We start from the raw sequence: 11633 nt of genomic DNA on the forward strand, positions 1-11633 counted from the left end.
CCCACTGTTGCCAAGTGCTTGCTCACAGGGGCTAATCTGATCATTAGGGTTTTTTTGTGTTATTTGAGAGTCTTTATCTTACAATATAAAGCACCTGGAGATAACTGTTGTTGTGATTTGGTGCTGTAGAATTAATATTAAATTGAAGTGAAAAAGTGAAAAGTCTGCATGAATCGCTGGACTTCAAACACCTTGGATTCTGTGCCTCTGCATGCTTCCTCCAGACTCCAGGACCTTTGTTTTTCAGTAAAGTAAAAATGTGCTTTGATCAGAGTTGCAGTCTTACACACCTCTCTGCAGCTTCTCTCCTCCTGCTACCCCCCCAAAAACCCATCTCCATTGAGACTGTGTCAGCTCCCAAACAGACAAAAAACAAACTAAAAACCAGCAATAAACAACTTAAACATAAAAAATCAAAAAGAAAGAACAATACAGTATCCACATCTGAACCAAAGAGTAAAACAGTGAAATGTGGATTATTAAATATTAGGTCTCTCTCCTCCAAGTCTCTGTTAGTACATGACTTAATAATTGATCAACAAATCGATTTACTCTGCCTTACAGAAACCTGGTTGCAGCCGGATGATTATGTTAGTTTAAATGAATCAACACCCCCGAGTCATTCTAACTACCAGAAACCTCCAAGCACAGGCCGAGGGGGCGGTGTGGCAGCAATTTTTCACACCAGCCTATTAATCAACCAAAGACCAAGACAGACTTTTAATTCATTTGAAAGCCTGATGCTTAGCCTCGTCCACCCCAGCTGTAAAACTCAGAAACCAGTCTTACTTGTTATCATCTATCGTCCACCTGGGCCTTACACAGAGTTTCTCTGTGATTTCTCAGACTTTTTATCTGATTTAGTGCTCAGCTCAGATAAAATAATTATTGTGGGTGATTTTAACATCCATGTAGATGCTAAAAATGACAGCCTCAACATTGCATTTAATCTGTTATTAGACTCAATTGGCTTCTCTCAAAATGTAAAAGAACCCACCGACCACTTTAACCACACTCTAGATCTTGTTTTAACATATGGCATAGAAACTGAACATTTAACAGTGTTTCCTGAAAACCCTCTGCTGTCTGATCATTTCCTGATAACATTTACATTTACAATAATTGATTACACAGCAGTGGAGAGTCGACTTTATCAAAGTAGATGTCTTTCTGAAAGTGCTGTAACTAAGTTTAAGAATATAATCCACCCACTGTTATCATCTTCAATGCCCTGTACCAACATAGAGCAGAGCAGCTATCTGAACGCTACTCCAACAGAGGTCGATTATCTTGTTAATAATTTTACCTCCTCACTACGTACGACTCTGGATACTGTAGCTCCTGTGAAAACTAAGGCCTCAAATCCGAAGTCCCTGACTCCGTGGTATAATTCTCAAACACGTAGCCTAAAGCAGATAACTCGTAAGCTGGAGAGGAAATGGCGTGTCACAAATTTAGAGGATCATCATTTAGCCTGGAGAAATAGTTTGCTGCTTTATAAGAAAGCCCTCCGCAAAGCCAGAACATCTTACTATTCGTCACTGATTGAAGAAAATAAGAACAACCCCAGGTTACAAATGATCTTCTTATGGCCTCTGACAGTGGACTCATCTCTGTGCTTGTCCTGCTAGACCTCAGTGCTGCGTTCGATACTGTTGACCATAATATCCTATTAGAGCGATTAGAACATGCTGTAGGTATTACAGGTACTGCACTGCAGTGGTTTGTATCATATCTATCTAATAGACTCCAATTTGTACATGTAAATGGAGAGTCCTCTTCACACACTAAGGTCAATTATGGAGTTCCACAGGGTTCAGTGCTAGGACCAATTCTGTTTACATTATACATGCTTCCCTTAGGCAGCATCATTAGAAGACAGCATAAATTTTCACTGCTATGCAGATGACACGCAGCTCTATCTATCCATGAAGCCAGGTAACACACACCAATTAGTTAAACTGCAGGAATGCCTTAAAGACATAAACACCTGGATGGACGCTAACTTTCTGCTTCTTAATTCAGATCAAACTGAGGTTATTGTACTCGGCCCTGAAAATCTTAGAAATATGGTATCTAACCAGATTCTTACTCTGGATGGCATTACCTTGGCCTCCAGTAATGCTGTGAGGAACCTTGGAGTCATTTTTGACCAGGACATGTCCTTCAACGCACATATTAAACAAATATGTAAGACTGCTTTCTTCCATTTGCGCAACATCTCTAAAATTAGAAATATCCTGTCTCAGAGTGATGCTGAAAAACTAGTTCATGCATTTATTACTTCCAGGCTGGACTACTGTAATTCTTTATTATCAGGATGTCCTAAAAACTCGCTGAAAAACCTTCAGCTAATCCAAAATGCTGCAGCAAGAGTCCTGACAGGGACTAGAAAGAGAGAGCAGATTTCTCCTGTTTTGACTTCCCTTCATTGGCTTCCTGTTAAATCCAGAATTGAATTCAAAATCCTGCTCCTCACATACAAGGTCTTAAATAATCAGGCCCCATCTTATCTTAATGACCTTGTAGTACCATATCACCCTATTAGAGCACTTCGCTCTCGCTCTGCAGGCCTACTTGTTGTTCCTAGAGTATTTAAAAGTAGAATGGGAGGGAGAGCCTTCAGTTTTCAGGCCCCTCTTCTGTGGAACCAGCTTCCAGTTTGGATTCGGGAGACAGACACTATCTCTACTTTCAAGATTAGGCTTAAAACTTTCCTTTTTGCTAAAGCGTATAGTTAGGGCTGGACCAGGTGACCCTGAATCCTCCCTTAGTTATGCTGCAATAGACGTAGGCTGCCGGGGACTCCCATGATGCATTGAGTTTTTCCCTTCCAGTCACCTTTCTCACTCACTATGTGTTAATAGACCTCTCTGCATCGAATCATATCTGTTATTAATCTCTGTCTCTCTTCCACAGCATGTCTTTCATCCTGTTTTCCTTCTTTCACCCCAACCGGTCGCAGCAGATGGCCCCGCCCCTCCCTGAGCCTGGTTCTGCTGGAGGTTTCTTCCTGTTAAAAGGGAGTTTTTCCTTCCCACTGTCACCAAAGTGCTTGCTCATAGAGGGTCATATGATTGTTGGGTTTTTCTCTGTATTTATTATTGTGCAATCTACTGTACAATATAAGGCGCCTTGAGGCGACTTTTGTTGTGATTTGGCGCTATATAAATAAAATTGAATTGAATTGAATTGAATCTGAAAATAAGACTTTGGGCCGCTGAGCAGCAGTGGTTGTTGTAGCTTGTGCTGGTTCCTACCACACTTTCCCCTTCCAGTCCACTTTCTTTTTATTCTTCAGCACAGCACTCTGCCAACATCCTCCACATGGAGGGTGTCAGTGATCATCATCATCATCTGGACAACGGTTAAGTCAGCAGGCTTTCCAATCATGGCGGCGTGCACTGAACTACCTTTGAGTATAAATACTGTTGAATTGTAATTTAGTCAAACTTGAAATGAAAAATTCTAATAATTTGAGATACTGGATTTTCAATTTTCATGAACATCAATCGCTAAACTAAGCTGCAGATTATTTTCTCCAGTAACCTCAAATCACCATGTTTAGGAGTTGGAGAAAGTGATAATAATGCCAATAAATGTCTAGTTATGATGAACAGTTTAAAGCTGTGATATTGAGTTTATATTCACAACCTGGAAACAATAAATCTTTGGCATTTTTTTTTTTCAATTACTGAAACCCCCCCCAGAAAAACATCATATTTAATGGCTGTGATGTATTTCCTGTCAGTCAGATTAGCAACCAGTGGTCCTGACAGTTCTTAAAGTGGTGCTGAAAATGAAATTGTAAACTATTTTTTTGTGAAAATTATAAGTAAATTAGCTCTAAATTATTTCCCTTTGACATCAGAATTTATACAGTCCCGATCAAAAGTTTAAGACCACTTGAAAAACTGCAAAAAGTTATATTTTGCATGGTTACTTCCAAGTAGAGCTTCAACATGCAACAAGAAGAAATGGGAGTGAGACACAACTTTTTTTTGAACATGCAGTTTATTGAAAACAACACTTAAACTGAAACAGGCTGTTTTACAGCTGATCACGAGTTTAGGACCACATGCATTTAAAAGGCCAAATCTGTGCAAAAGTGTGGATTCATTGTCATTTTCTGTCAGGTAGGCACACTGTCATGACGTTCTGATGGCAAAGTGTGTGTGTGGGGGGGGTGTTACAGGTTTTTTGGAGGTGTGGTCCTAAGCTTTTGATCAGCTGTAAAACAACCTGTTTCAGTTTAAGCATTGTTTTCAAAAAATGTTTTGTTTCACTCCCATTTTTTCTTGTTGCATTTTGAAGCTCTACTTGGAACCTTGTTAAGATCCAACTATACAAAATATGATTTTTTTTTGCCATTTTTCAAGTGATCTTAAACTTTTGATCGGGATTGTATTTCCGCCAGAGGAGAAATCGCATTTTTAGGGGCTCAGGTTTGGTGCCGTTCGGTTGGCTCCTGGCTCCAAGTCCAGGCAGGAGCGTTGAAGAAAGACAGACAGAGCAGGTCTGGTGTTGACTGTAGACGCTTTAGATCCGGACTATGGGGGGGAAACTGGGTGTTGGAACTTGTCACATCAGTTTCCTTCCCACAGGACACAGAATGAAAGACTGGCGTTGTACAGTATGCAGCCTAGCGCAGCCAAGACCCAGGCAGGCCGCCCTGGACGAGCAAAGCCCCTCCAGGACAGGACTGCCTGCAGCAGTGGCAGTGTGCCTGTTGTACCACAGAGCTGCCTCATACCTCCTATGCTGCTACTGCACAACACTGGTCTTCTTAGAGTTTGGGATTTCTGCCTGTTCATCACTGCTGCCATCAGTGCCATGTTTACTAATATCCACTGAAACCAACTGTGGCAAAGACAGGAGTCAGTGCAACACTTTATAGAGCAGCCGTTACTGTTCAGACATTTCACAGGAAGCATAGTGGATGCAAGAAAACCCAGAAAAACACATCAAGAAGCACTTTTAAATATTATATTTGGACAACAAAAAAAACACGAATCAGGAGAAGAAACTCATAAACTGAGATGCATAAAGATATTTTTGTATGTCAGCATAAGTTAGACAGGGCCTGTGTGTGTGTGTCTGTGTGTGTGTGTGTGTTTTGGACACCCTGTTCCACCATTCCACAGCAGTAAAGGAAAAGAAAACTTGTCAGGCCAGAAGAGGAGGGGGCGGGGGTGGATTCATTTCTCAGCCACCTGTCTCCAACAGAAACACAAGAAATAGGGGTGTTTTTCCCATTTCCGTGAAGAAAAGAAGCATGAATCCTACTCGCGATTTACAGCGGATGCTGCAGACTGTTTCCTACATGTTCGACAAGCTGCAGCATGGATTGCTGTGTGCACACCAACAGACAAACTCCTCAAGCCTGTGCTCAGCTCCCTCCTGCTTATTCAAATCTCACAACTGCCTCTTCCATTTCTATCTTCCTTCCTTTTAAACTGAAGCCACCCACCATCACTTAACCCAGTGTGGCCTTATTGTGCCGCTCTCATACCCCTGTGACGCTCCACTCTGATGGATTCAAAACTCTCTAGCCAGCTAATCTGTTTAGTATAAATAAAACGACCGGACTGGCAGGAGGAGAGGGAGACAAGGAGAACTTGTTGAGTGTGTTTTTTTGGGTGGGCAGCTGGTTGGGTGTGTTTCTGAGCGGGTGCTGGAGGTGACACCTGCGCTGACACAGCTGTCCATGAGCAGAAACGGGGGGGGGAGGCTGGAGGAAGCTGGGCTAAGGAAGACTAAACAGGGTGTCTGTCTGAGGAGCAGGAAGCACGGGAGACAATTTATCAGTCATCGCACCTCTATTTGTGCTCTCCAGGTCCCTCTTTCTGTCTCACTCTCTCTCTCTCTCTCTCTCTTTACAGGCCGGCTCAACCACAGCGAGCGGCAACATCCCACTGGTGCTCTACGATGTGTGGAGGAGTAGGGGCATTGCAGGGTGAGTGTGTGTTCGTGTGTATCTTGATTTTGGTGAAACATTCAAAGACCCTTGTGATTGTTTAAAACCAAACAGCCTCTTTACACAAACCATTTTATCCCAGGCCACTTTAGAAAGCTCGTATTTTACATGATTTGATTTAACCCGGCTCCCGATCCCTCGCGTAATCAAGTTTGATAGAGCGGTTCCTCCAGGGAGCGTGAATTTACAGCCACGGCTGAAAAATGAGATGTATAAAAGCTTTTCCTGCCGACTTGCTGCAGCGCCTTATTGATTAAGGTGTTACGAGGGGCCAAGTGAAAGGGTTTATTTAAGTGTTTTGATGTGTTTATGATGCGCACTGGACAAAAGGCCAGGTCTAATGGGGTCCACAGAGGGCCGCCAGCACTAAAACAAACCTCAGTCCCGGTGAGTAATAGGCCTGCTTGTGTACAGGCTGCCATCGTTTAGTTGGGATGCACCCCGGCGTAATGCTCGCAGCAGATTTGGTTTGGGGCTGGGCCAAACGCTAGTAGGATGTTGCTCTCCCCCTTCTCTGGCTCGCGAACACACGCACACACAAGCAAATTTTGTGTTTGTTTTTAGCGGATACAGTCCTGGAATCCAATCAGAGCCAAGGGTGATTCCCTAAAACCGCTTTCAAACATTAGTAACAGTCTGGGCATCATTTTTAATAAAGATCACGTCTGAGACTTCATTAGAATCTCAGTGAGCTGATAGTTGGCAGGCCCCCGTGGAAAAACCCTAACTACAAGTCCCACTGTCCCTGCTGCAGCACAGAAGAACTGTTTAAAGCTCTGCAGCACATGGAAATCTTTTTTTTGTCTCCCTCTTCTTCTAATTCCACTCACTGTATCATCATCCTGCGCTCAGCTGTGTCTCAGCTGCACCCGGAGAACAAGGACCATAAGCTTAAAATGGCAAACTCTTTCTTTCTTTCTTTTTTCTCCTCCATGATGCGATGTAACCACAGAAGGTGAAGAATGAGAACAAAGAGAGGAGCTAAGAGACACATTAAATGCAGAAACAAAGGAGAGTGTTTAAAAAGTTTTTTTTTAAGTACAAGGGGAGGAGTGGGGGGGTCTGTTTTACCACAGGGCCAAAGGCCCGGTGGTTGCACTGGTGCATGCCTGATACAGATTGCTGGGGCTTTAAAGCTGTAATTATGGTAATAGGCCCAATTGCTGTGTAGTGAAGCTCTAAAGTGCTTCCATGTGTATGCCATGCCCCAGAGAGCCCGGGTTAGGAGAGAGCAGTGCAGCTCACTGGCCTACCCCACTAACCTGCAGGATAACCAAACACGGCTATGAGTCATGTCAAAATAAAGACTAATGGGCAACGTGTCCTCGAGGCTCTCTGATTGGCTCCTTGTGCAAACCAGAATAGAAGAAAAGCAAATAAGTAACACGCTTTCACCTCACACACACAGAAACCTGTGGTAAAGTGCAATTGTACTTTTCTGTTATTGGTCCTGCAACACAGCATGACTCCGCTCATGCTGTGTTGCAGGAAACAGTAAAGCTGTGCTGCAAAGACACAATGATGAGCAACTGTCCGCCCATCATTTAAGCCTGTCCCTGTTTTTGTCCCGTAAATATCTCGAGGACTCCAGAACATTCTTGCTTTAGATAGGATTTCTGGGAAAAGGTGTCTGTCTTATTCTCAAACTTTTCCTACAGCGCTGCGCTGAGGAAACACAGAAGAGATGAAATAGATTTTACAGACTGTTGTTTCCTTCTGCAACAAGTGGGGAGAAACCATGTTTACTAGAATGCCATGTTAATTCAGCCTGTAGCACAGGTGTCGACTACAGAGGGAGTTATTTGCAAGGATTTATCAAATACATGTAGCACTCTGTGTCTTCCAGAATTCCTCAGCCACATCTGAACAGTATTAAAGAAAATGTCACTTATTCTTTTTTTTAATATTAGACTAAAACATAGCCGTGCAGCACAGAAAGTGCTTGTTAGAGGCTCAGTGGTTTGTGCTATCTGTTCAGATGAAAAATGTCCACCATCACTGCAGTTATAGTTATATAACAGATAAAGATAACACAGAGGAAACAGGGTGACTACAGATGAGTAATTTGTTTTCCAGACACTGATTATTTAGTGTTTTTTAAGGGAAAGTGTGCTCGAGTCTGTTTTTGTCTCTGCAGCTATCGTCCCCATTTTCTACACCCAGTCCCTGCTAGAAGAACATAAAAAAGATTGATCTTCCTCAGATTTGTTGAAGACCCAAACACGTTAGAGTCGGTCCTCTTTCCTCTTAAATTTATCCTTTCAAAGAGTTTCCGAGTACGGCTACTTTTTTTTTTTCTTGGAACGCGTTCCTAAACGAGTGCCAGAAATTTGCTTTCAGATACATTTGAAGATTTCTCTCCCTCTCTCTTCTTAAGCAGCATATTTCTTCACCGCGACCAAAACATTTTGCCTGAGCTCACAGCGGTTCCTCCGTACTGTCCTGCCGAGCTTTGAAACTATATTTAGCCCGGTTCCTTGGGAGAGGCGATTGGCCGACAATAGGGGGATGACAGCTCTCTGTGGATGGCCAGGCCGTGATGTCAGAGTGAGTCGAGGCTTCCCGGGGGGAATATTTGAGCTCTGGCTCTGCTCTGACGTCCACAGGTGGGCCTGATCCCAGACAGGAAATGTAACGCCAGCAGAGAGCTGAGACAAAACATGAGCGTTGAGTTTAAAATTAGTTCATTCCTCGCACCGCGGCTATCGGACCATCACATGATGGAGAAGGTTGAGTGGAATACACGGGGATCTGTGTTGTCGTTAGGCGCTCCACCTGCCCTTTGTGGCTTTACTCTGTTACTTCTGTCAGTGGGTTTTGATTAGCTTTGGATTGTATTTGATATCAGGGTGTAAGCAATGCTCAGCACTCCCCCGGTGCAAGCCTGCGGCTTTTGTTTCAGCAGATGGTGATAGATAGCCGTGCTGAGATGGAAAGAGCACGTCGAAGGGCAGGGCAACAGCCTCTGACTAATGTCCCGTGTTTATTTGCAGCAGTTCGGTTCATGCTTGGATAAACACACTTGTATAAGGTCTCTCACACTTCCAACTTCCTCTCGGTTTCACACACTTATCAAAGCCAGCCATGCAAAGCTAAGCCGTCTGTTGAGACCGGGCGGCCTAGGCCGGAGCATTCTTAAAGGTGGAGTCGTGTGAATGGTTGGGATGTTTGGAAGATCCCTGACATGCTTGGACACTTGTATAACTTTACAACGGACAACGTGAAAATATCATAAGTAGGAAGTCTGTCATGGCCTCTGATCTCAAATTTCTCAAAAGAGCTGCACTTAACTGTGTGTGTGTCCAGAAATAGAAGCTTCATGTAGGGCACTGAAAGGAAGATGACAGAGCTTAAACAGGAGACTGTTGTAGGAAGACCTCGTGCTCAGTGTCAAAGGTTATTCTTGATCTTCTGTTCCACTTGAACATGCGGGGCCGATGGTTAGGCACAGTAGAGCTTTGAGCTAAATGCTAACATCAATATAGTAAATGCACAGCGGAGCGCCGCAGTAGCTGTGTCATTAATACAGCTTTTTTTTTTCTCTAATAGTGTGTAATAGCAAATCTTGGACTGGGTGGCTCTGCAGCAGAAGCTGGTGAAGTTCTGAAATGTGATACGGAAAATAATCTGTATACTTTAGCTCACAGTTGCTAGCTGGAAGTCCTGTTTTAATTTCTCCTCTATGAAAACCTGAAACCTTAAAAATGTGATGCCTAAGCACAAAACCGGCCTGGTCAGGTTGCCCAGAAGTTGTCAGCTCTTCAGAGTTATTTTCTTTCTCTTTTGATTTGTGCGTGTGTGTGATGTATTTGCATTCAAGAAGCATTTTTAAGGCTGATGAAAACCAAATTAAACTTTGCAATATTTCAAAAGTTTTTATAGAAATGAAAGTGGACAGGAACACAAGTGCCAACACACCCACACGGATGATGAACGCAGACAGACATGTTGCATGCGTCGACAGTTTTGTTTTTTTCAAACACGTGCGCACGCACACACACAAGCGAGCACAAGCACACAACCACCAGCACAGCACACAATACTTCTCATCCGTTACATCTGGCTTGGACTGGGCCAGACCATGTGAGCGTGGGGGCGTATTGGCAGACAGAAGGTGTTGGTAGGCAAATGCACTGCGAGAAAGTCAGGCGGAGTGAAGCGGGGGGGAAAATAAACGGAGAGACGGACACAAAAAGCCGGATGAACTGACAGGACCGAGTGAGCACGTGTCTTAGAAGTGCATGACGCAGCAAGAATAGGAGCCGGAGGAGAAATCCCCAAACAAGTGAGCCAGCTGAGGGGGACGTCGCTGAGCGGAGAGACAGAGAAATGGATGGATGGACAGCAGAGAGACATGTGCAGATGTCATCTGGCCATCAGTCACGTAGGGAGAGAGAGTGAGAAGGAGGTAGGTGGGGGGAGTGAGAGCTCCAGAGAGGACTTGGGTGGAGGCTTGAAGCCTAATCCCAAAAACAGCTGTGTGTAGCGGGAGGTGGGGGGGTATCTTGGCAGACTCTTATGGCCCATCACATCCTTTGACCACCACCACCACCAACGTTAGCAGCTCCTCGTTGAGCCTCGGTCGCTGTAACATGGGCCCCCAGCCTTTGCTCTTTGTGAGAGTGGCTCACTAACATGGCCTCATGTTTGGACCCCTCTGCACCCAAACACCGTGCAGAGCTGGACATGAGACGCTCTGGGCTCCTCCGTTCGCAGCGCTTTTTCATGGCAGTCATTTAAGCTGCAGCACACTTTTATGAGAGCTGTTCAAACATCTGAGTGTAAGATAATCTACTTCTTCCTCTAACCCCACGCCCTTAAAATACGGATGAAGCGTGCTGCACAAAACATCAAGTGTTCTGTTTTTAAAAAGAAATACTCATGCTCACAAGCAGGGTGTCATGAACAAGGCGATTTTACGTTGTTAGACAGTAAGCGAACATTAATATGCCCAAAATGGCTAAAGTGGACTGACATTTTGCTCTTTATTTTGAGGACTCCATTCATCCTGCACAGAAGCGCTGTAGATAGTCTTGTAGCATCTCAAATGCATTACTGTACTTCAAATTTGACAAATGCTGCAAAGATGTCTTTTTTTAAGAAGCACATGTTGCTCTCTCCCCGTTCTCCAGTCTGTTTGCTGGCAGCATACCGAGGATGACCTTCATCAGCGCGGGCGGTTTCATCTTCCTCGGAGCCTATGAGAAGGTCCGAAGCACTTTGCGATAGCAGCACGACCTGTGACTGTCCTGAGTCCTGACCTGATGGAGAGAACCGGAACAGCAGGAAAATCGTCTCTGGAAATGGAAGATCCAGCATCCTGCTGAGTCCTTTGAAATGAGGCGGAGAGGAGACGCTCACAGGGATGACTGCATTACTCAGAGTGCAACATTCATACTTATTGATTAGGCACTCAAAACACCACAGAATTTTGTTGAAATGAAGCAACACTGTATCATCTAGGACAACGCAGTCATTGTAGTCAGCAGTGACTGGGATAATTTATGTTTCATGTGTTTGTGAGAGAATGAATTATGTGATTAAAAACTGTGTCTTTGTATCTCTCGAGTGAGGTTTGGGGCTTTCTCTGACTCTCTCTGGAACTCTGCATAGTTTAATAATCATTTTAGCGTTTTCTCCTCTCTATTGGACTAAG

General features: G+C 44.0%; 1 protein-coding gene across 1 annotated transcript in view; it reads left to right on the forward strand.

The window, feature by feature from the left end:
- slc25a26 (solute carrier family 25 member 26) overlaps nt 1–11545 on the forward strand; it is a 56566-nt gene extending 45021 nt beyond the window's left edge. Inside the window, exons 9-10 of the mRNA XM_003442682.5 lie at nt 5883–5956; nt 11110–11545. Of these exons, the coding sequence (XP_003442730.1) occupies nt 5883–5956; nt 11110–11206 (171 nt within the window). The 3' untranslated portion in view covers nt 11207–11545. The remainder of the gene's footprint in view (nt 1–5882; nt 5957–11109) is intronic.
- Nucleotides 11546–11633: the final 88 nt, after the last annotated feature.

The sequence above is a fragment of the Oreochromis niloticus genome, linkage group LG5 (genome assembly GCF_001858045.2).
Source record: "Oreochromis niloticus isolate F11D_XX linkage group LG5, O_niloticus_UMD_NMBU, whole genome shotgun sequence".
In the NCBI taxonomy this organism is placed as follows: domain Eukaryota; kingdom Metazoa; phylum Chordata; class Actinopteri; order Cichliformes; family Cichlidae; genus Oreochromis; species Oreochromis niloticus.